The 13838-nt window shown below is 31.1% G+C and overlaps 1 protein-coding gene across 1 annotated transcript in view; it reads right to left on the reverse strand.

Annotated features, from left to right (window-relative positions):
• LOC126916077 (proton-coupled amino acid transporter-like protein CG1139) overlaps positions 1 to 13838 on the reverse strand; it is a 39607-nt gene that overhangs the window by 12747 nt on the left and 13022 nt on the right. Inside the window, exons 2-5 of the mRNA XM_050721450.1 lie at positions 8090 to 8136; positions 7709 to 7825; positions 5986 to 6258; positions 5087 to 5171 (exon numbers count right to left, since the gene is read on the reverse strand). Of these exons, the coding sequence (XP_050577407.1) occupies positions 5087 to 5171; positions 5986 to 6258; positions 7709 to 7825; positions 8090 to 8136 (522 nt within the window). The remainder of the gene's footprint in view (positions 1 to 5086; positions 5172 to 5985; positions 6259 to 7708; positions 7826 to 8089; positions 8137 to 13838) is intronic.

A 13838-nucleotide genomic window follows, 5' to 3' on the forward strand; every position in this document is an offset into this window, starting at 1 on the left:
GAACTAACAAACGAAAATATACAACGAATGAATGAACCAATTTCCAAGCGATTAGATTTTCATGTACAAACGATTTTTACTAATTCCATATCGACGTTTGACGGAATTATTTTTTACATTAAATTTGCTCATTCACAGACTGGCGAATATCATCGAATAATAAGATCAAAATCGAACGACGATTATTTCGATTTTTGTCCACTGTCTATCGCATTGTGCGTTGCCATGACCGTATCCTCTAACCGATACTAGGGGCAAACGATTATCTTCAACGAAATTCCATCAACGGTGGAACCCGTTTAGAAACTGGACAAGGAATGAGAGGGCGGTGTACGTCGGTTTCGCCGTACACCAGTGCAAACTATACTCTTGGATACTACGCAATGTAATGGATAGTTAAGCGACGTTACGACACACGTTATTACGGCAAGTGGCTTAGAACGTTGGATGAAACGTTCGCGAGAACTTAAAATCCTGCGCGCTACCGCGCGTGAAAGAGCGCGAGAATCGATCGCGAATGTCGGAGAATGCTGGTTTCTCCCAAGGGAAATAAGGAAGATCATGACCTATGCCTGCAGCTATGTTGCTTGATTTATTGTCGAATACCCGGCGGGCTTTAGAATTCTTTTTCAGAGAAGGACACTTGTTGGGACATAGAGTGACTCACGAATATTTTTGAATATTTGTTGTACGGGACTTTCCTGAATATATCGCACGTGTTGCTGGAAGAAGATATTCAAATTTCATTAACGGTTTAGTAAAAGGCAAGATAGTACGGTAATATTTAAAAGATATTCGAAAATGTGCGGAGATATTTGTTGCGAGATATTCAAATAGAGGTTTGCTTTATCTCCTAAATTACTATAGGCAATATTTTTTATACCTTTATGTATCATGCGCATTTTTTGCATTTTGAAATTTTATAGAAACGTGTAAAAAAGTGCAGTCTACTTATAAATCTTCGTTGAAATATCTTCAGAAGCTTCGGATAATTTTGTTTTGATAACGTTCATGATACATGTAGGTTTCCATAAATGTTTGATATGCCACGTGTTCAAATAGTTTCGTGAGTCACCGTAGCTGGTTTTGTTACGTGATGTGTCACAGCGAAAGGATTGTATTAGGACTGCAGAGTTCCATATAGGAACACTGTATCGATGGAAAGTGTATCAGGTTCATGGAGTATGTTGAAATTGTCGCGTTGAAGTATTATCAATGTCTGTGATGAAATTGAATATATTAATATAATTGGACTAATATTTAAGTAATTTACATAGCAGTATTCAGTGATAGTGCAATAATATCGACAATTGTAATGATACATCAACATTGAAGTAGTTACATTGAATCAATATCATTGAAACGTTAACATTAACATTAACTAAATAATAAATTATTCGATATTAAATTGTCCCAAAAGTTCCTTTCGTTTTATAAGGAAGCAATAGATGCATAACATTTTTTGTTTTATGTTATTTTATTGAATTATGTTTGATCCATTTTATTCTGTTACTACAAAATGATAAATCCATAAAATAATATAAAATAAAAAATGTTGTGCATCTATTATTTCACTTATGAAACGAAAGGAACTTTTGAAAGAATTAATTTGAGACGAATTTTATTCTAATCAACATTTATCACGATAATATACAACCGTGAAAATTTATACAATGAATCACCGTAGTTGGCCTTAAATTAAATTCAAATAATCTCCATTTGTAAATCCTTAAAGACGAAGAAGGACACGTGATCGGAAATGGTCTCACCTTCGACCGATATTTTTTTTATTCCTCATTTATTCGTCATATGATTTGCCAGTAGCTCGGATTAAATAATTTAGTAAAGAAAGAGAACACTCGGTTAACTCTCACAATTGCGCCAACCATAAAAGGTCTAGTTGCCTGTCACTGAACGAGGCTAATGAACTTCTGAAGAATTAGCAAACGAGTCGATTGAAATTTTCATTTCGTTGCCAAGCGTGAGGGGAATTTCCTCGGTAGGAGAATGCAACAAAGTTATATAGCAAAGTATCGAAGCGGAATCTAGCGGAGGCGACCTTTTTTACATAATTTATAACAGGTCAAGCTAGTCCTTTCGATTCGATACAACAATGTAACAAAGCACATAATCGTTGTACTTTGTACGGTTCTTAGAAGAACGCGGTAAATCCTTGAATGCTTTGTGAAATATCCGAACAGTATATAAGTAGATAGTTGGTCCTTGAAAGTCCTTACTATCGACTGCATAATTTGCGTCCATGCAAGTAGATATAAAATAGTAGATCCGTTTTATTCGCACAGTTACAAGTGTGAAAGAAAATTGTAACGTTAAGTGAACGTTATGTGTCGAATGTAGGAATTCCAATGTTAAAGAAGAAAGAGAAAAATTGTAGACGTTGTAAATGTCAGGATGATGACTCAAGGGTTTCTTTTAATGAAGTAATTTATCGCATAATCGCCTTTCAATGGCGCTTTTCGATAACAATCAGCAGATTATGTTTGGAAGTATTTGGTAAGATGTAAGAAACATTGCATAACAATATGAGAAATATAATATGATATAATTAATATCAAGAGTCAGGAGTATATTTTGGAAAGATATTTATTTAAAAATGTTCATAGATATGAAAAATTTGATAAGAAAACGTACGAAAAAATATTCTAACAAATTTATAAAACGCCAGAAAATCAAGAAATATTTAACAAACTCTATTTGCCATATTTCCTCCTCAATTCTCAAAGTCTAAAACAATTAATCACAATTCAAACTGTGAAACCTTTAACATAAAATTCAAATTTACATTCACAACTGATCAAAAATGAAGAAGATAAAGAATAAGACATCTTCCTACATCACTGACATTAAGAAAATTACCACTAAGAATAGTCAATATTATACACAATTGAAATTAAAGAAAGGCTGGGAGAATAAAAAAACAAACCATTAAACTTGAGAAATGTTAAAAAGTAAAGACAGACCGTCGACAAACCCACACGTTACAGACTCTGAACAGAAACAACCTTGCTAAAAAAATTATTTCAGATACCAAAAGCAAGTGTCCTACGCTCAAAGCAGAAGCTAAATAAAAGGAAATGAGTACTTGAGGACGCCTTCTAAGTAACTTCACGGTCAACGCTATCATTACTCTCTTGTACACGAATTCTCGAGCTTCTTCCTAATTCCGGTGACCAAAACGAGACACGTGTCCTCGTAAACAGAAACTTGACTTCATCCTGTTGGCCGATGAAATGTCAACGAACCTGAACCACGTATTATCACCTTGACTCACGAGGTTCATAACGACGCGACGCGACGCGTCGACCGTCTAATCGTTTATTCCTCGCGGCGTGTTTCCCTGACCTACATGCTTCTTTTTCTCTGCCTACACATCGCGTACACGGCTCTAGTCGCGCCGCTCGAGAACGGGATTCCTCGCGGTAAAAGCTGGATCAGCGCGAGTTTAACGAGAGTAGCGAAATCTCGTGAGTCACCGTTGTGCCGACGTTGCTCAGAATGATAGAGAATAGTGGCAACGAAACAGGTGATGTCATTTGGCCAGTTGGTAGGGGAACTAGATTGAGAGTTCTCGCGGTTAGTTTTGTTTGGAAAGCTGAGTTTAGAGTTACGTTAAATTTAGCTGGATTTTGGGCGAATATAATTAGTCTTAGATGGTATTTAATGGTAATGGGATTTTGTCAACGTTACATGGATTTTGTTCAATCCTAATTGAATTTTGTTCGCATTAATTGGACGCCAATTAGAATTGTGCGGTTTAACGGAATTGACGTTTAATCCATGTTAGGTGGAGTTTTATTAAGTTTGGTTGAATTTAAGAACATTCTAATTAGATTGAGAGTTCTCGCGATTAGATTGGTGATGAGAGCTGGGTTTAGAGTTACGTTAAATTCAGCTGGATGGACTTAATTAGTTGCAACGAAGTTGGAGTAGATTTGAATTAGGTTTAATTAACATTAGGTGGATTTTTATTCGATTTAATCGAATTTATGAAGATTGTAATTGGATTGTAAGTTCGCGCGGTTGGTTTTGTGTAGAAAGCTGCGCTTAGGGTTACATTAAATTTGGCTACACTCTGAGTAGATATAATTAGTTTTAGACAAAGTTTGAGTAGGTCTAATGGAATTGGGTTTGATTAACGGTAGATCGATGTTGATTAAGTTTAACTGAATTTTAAAAAATTCTAATTGAGTTCAGTTGGCATTAGTATTAGTTAGTAGTAACACTAACTAGGTTTAGGGGACTTTAGCTGAATTCTCAATGAATTTAGTTAAATTTAAGTGCATTCTATCTTACTTTAGTCGGATTTAGGTAAAGTTTGATTAGATTTAACGTGGATTTGGTTGACGTCTCGTAAGTTCGGATTGAATTTGGTTAAGTTGCGTTTGATTAAATTTCACTGAAGTTTGATTAGATTTAATTGACACTGCCTGAATTCAGATTGGGTTTAGTTAAGTTGGGTTTAATTAGGTTTTACTGAAATCTAATCGGATTTAATTGAACTGGGTTTAATTAACACTTATTGAACCATAATTGACTTTAGTTGAATTTGATTTGAGTTTTGAATTGAGTATAGTTAATTTCATATGCACTCTGATTAAATATAGCTAACATTAGCTAAGTCATAACTATAATTGACTAATATTAATTACATCTAAATTTCCTGAATCTAAATATTCCAATTTGATATTTAAATCGGGTTTAACTCTAATTAAAATCGAATTAGATTTAATCGATTTTAGTCGGAATTTCTTTGTTCTTAAAAATATTAATTTATTTATTTAACAATAAGCGAGGTTTACATTCTTTTAATATTGATTTTTTTTTAGAAAAGATATATAAACATTTGTTGCTGTACTAAGGATGCTTGTTCAAGATTTTATAAATTGGAACATATTCAACGATTTCATCAGAAATGGCTCCTTTTAAAAAGTTGGAATTTTTTTGAGTTTTCTTCAAGTACGATTTGAAAATTCGAATTTTTATGACAAAGATCGCTGTATGATTCTATGAATGATTTTTATTCTACGATGAATTTTGCGTACGATTAATTAATAATTGTACTAACCAGTTGTAAATTCGTGGCGATGAATACAGTATAGACGCAGCAAGTTCCCAATTGATATACCATAAGGAATGCGTTTATCGTGTGACTGCAAAACAAAGGATTTATCTGCGTTGAAATTTCCGCAAGGTTCTCATTGTATATGCGATAATCTCGATCGCATGCTTACGCGCACGCAAACGCAACTCTAGTTATTTTTGTTATCTACACTGTGATCTTGACACACTTAATACAATTTTGATATTTGATATTTAATAGTGAAATAATTTTCAGTATAATAATATCGTGTTTTCATAACATATTATAACATATTATTATAATAATTATAATGGTAGTTATTATAACATATTATATAAAAATAATTATTTAAATATGAATAAATATTCAGTCATTCGCATAATAAAATAAGATATAATGTAAGGCAAATTGAAAATCCTACATATTTATATAATTAGATCTATACTAGAATATTTTTAATTTTTTATTTACAGAATTTCATTACATAGATCTGTTCCTCTTATTTAGCTTTAATTATTAACGTAAATTTAAATTTGCCATATTAAAAACTTATTCGTATATTTATTCGACCATCAAATAACTATTTTATATGAAAATTATTTTATACAATCGTTAATTAGAGATATGCTTTCAGTGAAAAGCCAAGCTTTAACTTTAGTGTCTTTAATATCATTTGACTTACTAAAACTTTCTTAATATAGTTAACAAATTAAATATAATATTTAATATCATACGTTAATATGTTTCATAACACAATCTCTATCTATTGACGAATAATTTCTAAAGTATAATTTAGAATCTCTCGAAAATGACATTCTAAGCTATTTATGAAATAAAAAGGAAATATTTAATTAAAAATGAAAATTCTGTATGTAAATACTCACGTAGAAGCCTTAGCAAACCGCCTAAACGGAGCAGGGCCTTCCAACAACGCAGCTTCCGCTGTAGCAGGGTAACTTAACGAAGCTACCCTCTTCCTCTTGCAAAGCTCGTACTCACAACTGACAAGAATCCGCATACAATAAGTACAGAATAGACCTATGATTATTGTTGCCACTATACCAATACCGTATCCAGAATGGTAGAAAGCCTTTGGCATAGCAAGGATTCCCGTACCCAAGCTGCCTTTCAGCAAATGTAGCAACGTTTCCCAGCTCCTAAAATATTGAATATTTTTTTCAGTTATTTTCACGAAAATTAGTGGCAAAGGAGAAATTATTATTTTTTCATGAATATTTCTCAAGAGAAATAACAAGGTAATCTTAAAGAAAGAAAGAAATTTCTAATAGAAAACGATAAAAGATTCTGAAAGAAAAAGATTTTAGATAGAAAATGAAAGAAGAGAAAACTTTGTACTGTCTCGTTAATAGGATAAATGCAGATGTGAAGAAAAATGTATACTTTATTAATCGATAATTTATAAAACAAAGAAAATGCGTAAAATTAAATTTCAATTTCTCGACACAGTGCTGCAAATTATCCGTAGAAATAATTAACATATTTTAATAGTATTTAAAAATGTACCGTCTTAATTACGTTAAACCCGAATAGAACCAGATTAGATTAGATATAACTATAACTTTCCAGGAACTTAGATTGCAAGACAAAACGTCATCGACCTTTTTCCACGCGTGTCAGCGTTTCCAAGTTATTTCTCCGAGGGCAATCTTATTCTTCCGTTTCGTGACTAATCGCCGCAATAAATTACCGCGTAATTTGTATCCAGAGAAACGCGGTCAGAATAAACGAAACGTCGTCGTTTCGAATGCGCACCGCGTTCGACATTATGCAAATGCAGGTGATTGCGTTAATCTACCGAACGATATCGACTTACATTTTTCCTCTCCTCTATTTCCTCTTTCTTCGTTAGAACCAATCTATCCATCCTGATCAAGTTCGATTTGCGTGAATTTATTGGAAAGAAGAACTACAAGAATAAACCTAGTTTTATGAACTTTGTATGTGTTCAAACAAGTGCAAGAGAGACGAAGAAAGCGTGAGTTTGGAAAAATGTTGTAAAGTCGATTCCACTTCCAGGCTGTGAAGTTGAAATTAAATAAAATAATAATAGCAAAACGGAAGAAGAAAGAAATATAAGGTGTCAATAAAATCAATAAAATCGACAATAAAATCAGTTCATATAAACATATTCCCTATTCGACTTTGTTTTCCAATTATAACGAGTTTCCTCTTGAACAAACTGCATTTGCATATCTTCACAAGATGTGTTCAAAGTGATCTCTTTGCATCCAAGCACAAGACTAGAGACGTTTCTTTATCATTTTGCTCTCTCCTCTTTTCCTTCTTATTGCTGGAATTTTCTGGAAATCTTGTTTATGGATAGGAAGGTAAAATTAATCTAACTACCGTCGTCTTTCAATGGAATTATTCCAATATAAAATTCGCTATAATTCGCGAGGTTAAATAGGGCATATGTTTATATGAACCATTTTTATTGTTTTCGCGTGCAGGATCCATCGGTTCCCTGACATGCTGCAGGACACCCTGTATAGAAGGAACAGAAGAAGAAAATAAGATAGAACGTAAACGAATAAAGTGTATGGGTAAATGAATGGATAAAAACAAGGGAAATTAACAGATACTTACGTAGTTGGATGGGTGACATTTCTGTGATCGTAAGGATCGTAGTCCTCTTCGTACTCTTGCACGCTTTTCTTCTTCTCCTCAAGCTCCATAACATAGATGTTGGACTTGTGGTCGTAACTAGAATTAACGAGACTAATTGAATCAAATTGAATTGACTTCACAAAGTATGAATTTACATGAAAATTTTGCACTCTATTTGTCATTAATATTTCCTTTTAACATTCCTAATAACAGTTCTATGTAATATTTAACGTTCTTTAGAATCAGTATTTTAATCACTGATACGTTTTGTAATTAGAAGACTAACATTTTTTTTATTATTTTATCTGTCTATTTGAATTTGAAAGTAAATGTTATTTAGTAATAATATCCTGAACATACCCATTTTGGTTGTTCTTGGACGACCATTTTTTAGTATCCAAAGCATCCTGAAACACAAGGAAATTATGCATCATTATGTATAAATTCTATGAGGAATTATTATGATTAATATTTATGAGAATAATGTTAACGTAGAAAATTAAAAAATGCCTTTCTATCAGATCCTGTAATTTCGCTTTCGTAATATCAAGCCTTTTTAATCATATAAAAGTACATACATACATAGCTACTATTAAATACGTATAGTTTAACATAATTAACTATATGAATGCTACAATAAATACAATGGCGTGTGAATACTTTTTGTAGCCACTGTTCTCACGTACAGTGTGGCGCACATACTGGAACGATTACTGGGTAAATAATAATTTTAATTTGGTGTGATTAGCTTTTCTTTAAGGAGCATGCATAAAGAACATACGAAGATCAAATCCGCTTTTTTTTAAATATCTAAAAAATTTATTTTATAAAATATTAATCTTTTCAAATATTATAAAATATTAACAAGAAATATAAAATTATTTAAAATATTAAAAAATATGAATAAGTAGTGAGATATTTTAATTAAAATTAAGCGAGATGTTTCATATAGAAATTGCACAAATTATTGATTTTACTTGACATAGAATATCTCGAAGAATCTATATATAAGAAAACAAGTATGTTTTAAAAAAACAATCCTGGCCTTCGTATATCCTCTATGCAACTTCCTATAAAAAAGCTAATCGCGATAAACTATGTTCCTCTGGAAACCATTTGACGTTTCTGTTCTGCAATATTTTTCATTAACATCGTTATTTGCACAGTAATCGAAGCGATTCCAGTTACATGGCACACCCTGTATAAATAACACCTCTACGATTACCAACAAATTATCTGACCATGCAACTGGCCGCAACGAAACAAATCTGCTGTCAACGGGGATTACATCTCGTCGATAAGAATCAGCAAACGTCGCTTTCCGCTGTTTACAATCCGAACACGGATTTACGTGGATTTTTACGAGAATCTTCGTCGTTTCGTAATTCACGGCCCATCACGGTGAATAACGATTGCGCGAAACGATAAACGTGACTTTCATACATTACAAATCGATCAACCTCGATATTCTTCGATAATAAGCATATGAAATGTGCATAATTTTGTGTTTAGTCTGCCTTCGTCGAACGCGCGATGAGTCCTACGATGATATCTCTCTTGTTTTTTCTTTTACTCGTGAAAATAATATCTTGCACGTTTACGGGGAATAAACTTGATTTCATCGGAATTGCGAGTGACATAATACATTGACATTTGCAATTGTTCGAGCGAATTAAAAAATCGATAGAGACGTTGTTTGATTATTCGAAGGACAATTTTTATAATATTTCCGATACAATCCAAAAATATTCTGTTGGCCGAGTTTAAAAATTCCAATTGGATACATTGTTGTAACTTTGCTATTTTTTAGTTGTATTATCAAATTTTGCAGGGACATTCTTACGCGCTAAAATTACATCTTCACAGAAAAATTTTTCTTCGAAGAATCTGTCTTTTTTCTTCACCTGAATTCGAATGTTAGGAAACAGGATAATAAAAAAAGAGAATAATAAAGTTCATTGTTGAAACGACCAATTATTGCGCGAGTGAGAAGTAAAATTCTTATCGCCAAAGTTGTTATTCGAAAAAAATATTATATCAATATGTTAATTTGATTCACTGCGGCGGTTACTTGGAAAAGTCAACAAAATCATTTTCGAGGTAATTAGTGGCGATGTTCCAGACTGTCGAAGAGCATTCGATATTATGGAATAAATACTGCAGAAATTCCATTGGCCTGATACATCTCAGATAGAAAACACGATGAGAGAAATAAGAGAATGTAAAAAATCAGGTAAAAATAGATGAAAAAAGAGAACGAAATAATATTATATCATTACAAAAGATCCACAAACTTTCCATTATCTAAGCCTTAAACAATGTTCCATACGTATATTGAAAAAAAAACATGACACATTGAAATCTGTATGTTTCTCATAATACTAATCCATAATCGACGTCTAACAGTATTATGTCACCGCTTCCTTTTTATTGCTAATCGACATATTAGTCAGGAATTAGATTAGTTAAAAAAAAGAAGAGAAAAAAGATGGTTTCTGCGCAGCAATGCAGAAAAATGACGATTTGTTATAGTAAGTTTGGAATTTAAAGAAATTTAAGAAATCAAAATAATTAAAAAATTTTGAAAACATTAAAAAGCCATGTTATGATTATTTTTAGACAATTTTATGCCATGATTATTTTATAGTAGAATAATGTTTCATTAAAAATTATTAACGAAAAGGAATTATTGAAAAATTTCAATAAATTTAAGAAACCACAATATCGGAAAATTTCGAAGTTATTTAAAAAAAAAAATCACGTATTACGTTATTGACAGAATATTTTACATTTTCATCATTTCATAATAATAATGATATAACACTATAACAATAAACAATATGATAATAATGTATCGTTTCATCTTTTTTAAGTTATTAAGAAATTATAATAAACGAAAAATTTCGACAAGAGCTATCGACAGATATCTTCGACTCGGACCTAATCGCACTATGCAAATTATTGCTGTTCAAGGTTACTCATTGTACGTGTTGAATAATGTCTCAACCGAGTGATGGACGACTTCAAGAATGATCTATTATGAAAGAAGGTTATATAGATAGAACTAAACGGCGTTACTGACATCGACCAAGATCATCTGCCATCTTCGATGAATCACAGAAAATAGTTCTTTATAGCTGATCTTGATTCTTGATTATACTTCTTGATAGTATGACGACATACGCTAACATGCAAAACATTTAAATCATACAGTGGTGACTATACGAGACAAAAGAAAGTTTAAAATTCATATTATAATAAATACACTATATTAATACTAACTTCAATGCAATGAACATTTCTTATTGTATTGATAACACTCGTCTGTATTAAGTGCATACGTAATTTAATTGTTCGTATCGATTATATCTCTTTTTTTTAATTACAGCGTATTTTATCTTATTATTGTCCACTTATCCTTTAAACATTTTATTGTACTCCACTGTATATAACATTCATAATAATTTTATTTGCTATAAAAAGTTGAAAATCCAAAGATTTATTTCTGTAAACATATAGAAATTGAAAATATATAAATTATATACTATATAAAATATTTTGTCATTATCAAAGAATCAATTGTATTTTGTAACTTCAAATAAAGTAGACGGATTATTACAGCTTGTAATATTGTTGCTTGAATTAGCGAATATTGGTAGCATCCAATTTTGCAAATAGAAGAGAAATAATGAAGAAAATTGTAAAAATAGGAAATATAAAAGGTAAGTCTAAAGATAGGCAAATATCAAATGAGGAGTTGCAAAGAAATTAGCAATACCTCTTAATATTCGAAAGACCAGAGAAATGATAAAGAAGATTAACAAAACGAATCTAAGGAAAAATTAATATCAAAGGACACAAAGAAGAAAAATTCTACAAAAATTAGAAAAGCAACGTAAGAACTAATAAATGTTGAAAAATATTAGAAAATATAAGGGAGTTCAGGCAAACAAGAAATCGAAACAAAGTAAAATTAATTCCAAGTAGTGTCATTGCATTGTTTAAAACTTTTGCACGATACTGTACATTTGCAAATGCGTAATCGTGTTGTGTAACATAAGCACGATCGAAATGATCAAAAGAGTACTGCGAACTCGTACCAATAAATATTTCTGAGTTTCGCAGATGGCCACATTTCGCGGACTTCCTAGTGGAATTTTCCGTTTACATCGATTGCTCGATGGTCCCTGATCCTAAACGATTATGACATGACTGCTCGTTATCGCTTATCCGGTAAAGAAAACAACAAGATACTCCTGCAAACAAATACCTTCCACTATCAATAACAGATTTTTCTTAATTTTACCTTGTCTCAAGTTGTTGTTTGTTTTATTTCCCCTATATTTTTTAATATTTTAGTTTACAAATTTCTTGTTTAAAATTTTCCTTTTTTAGTATACATAGTATACATCTTGTTAATTACTTGTTTAATATTTAAATTTCTCGTTAATTTGTTTAGAATTTTCCTATTTTTATATCTCTTTATATTGATATTTTGATATTTGCTTTCCTCTGGACTTACCTTTTTATTTCCTAATTATTTAATTTTCTTGGTCTCCTTTTTTCCTTTCTTCTTTTCCATATCCGTTTACTTTTCATTTTATTATTCATTACCTTTCGATTCTCCGATATTTGCCATTGCCGATACTACGCAATCTTAGGAAAACCCGATGTGCCTTTTGCCGATATTTTTAATAAAGGAGTGTAATTTAATTGATAATAATCGGCTCGTTAGATAAATATTTTTCTTACTTCTTTACGTCACAGTTTTGATTAACGAATAGACAGTGAGACGCTGTAAGTACGGGATTATAATCTTAAGATAAAAAGAGATTCCTCGATAATAGATTACCTACTTGTTGTTCATTGTGCAATCGAAATCTTTGCATGAATTCCGCTAAAGTGGAAACTATATAATCTTAATTACTGATAACATCCATAACATTCGAAATGCCAAGTTAACTCGATATCGGTATTATCAGTGTTTTGAAATTCATAATTTGTTGACGAGTTCATCAATTAATATAAAATGAATTAAAATTAATACAAGAATTAATATAAAAATTAATGTAAATATAATTAAACACTGAATTCGATTAAATTACATATGTAAAAAATATATTACTATGTATTCAAAAATTTAAGAGAATGTTGAAATGTGTTAAATAAGCTTCACTAATTTAAATTATAATTATCTAACATGGATATTACCAACTGACTTAGTTGAAATGGGTATTTAACTATAATTACTCATTATGTATATATATTTGATAAACAGTTACTCCGAATGACGAAACGTCATTGTATCTGAATAACAAGATATCAATCAAATTGACAAGATTTATACTTTTCTTGCAATTTTAATGCATTATTATCGTATATTATATTCTTTTATTTTTATTTAACATAATTCCGATATACGATATTTACAGATTATCTAATATTATATGTAATATAATCTGTTGAAATATTTATGTGTTTTAAAAATTAAAAAATTCTTCGTAAAATATTCCAAAGTAGTACTTTGCAATAAGAAGCATTTGAAGAGATTCAACGATAAGAATGTAATTATGAAGAAAGTTTTATTATACTAAAGAATCGCAGGATTCTTCTTTTTAAGGAAAAAAACATATATTTTATAGATTAGACTAAAAGCTTAGATCGTATCAACGATACGAAAAATCAAATTTTTCCTACGTAGATAGATATTCCTTGGACGCCAGATAGGAGATATTGTCGCATCACTGGAGACACAAAAGATAGCTATACGTGTCTGACCAAGAACGTCCCTATTCACTGATTTGCTGACAAAGCAAGCTCGTTCTCAGTTTCTGGTATATACTGTCGATCATAAATATCTGTCTGTTGTATTTAGTGTAGAATCCTAACAAATTTTACTTTATTTGTTTTATATAAGAAGTCACATATGATACGATGGGAATAATAGATTTATAATAAAATAAGTAAGAAAATAAAAGCAATGGGAAGAATGTTATTTATATCAAATTTCAGTAGGTGTCCTTATACTTATGATCGACAGTGTAGTTTTTCTAGTATATATGATGCGTTGCTCTAAATTTTTCATTAATTTAAGGATGATTCGAAGAGA

This window comes from Bombus affinis, chromosome 5, assembly GCF_024516045.1.
Source record: "Bombus affinis isolate iyBomAffi1 chromosome 5, iyBomAffi1.2, whole genome shotgun sequence".
NCBI classification, from domain to species: domain Eukaryota; kingdom Metazoa; phylum Arthropoda; class Insecta; order Hymenoptera; family Apidae; genus Bombus; species Bombus affinis.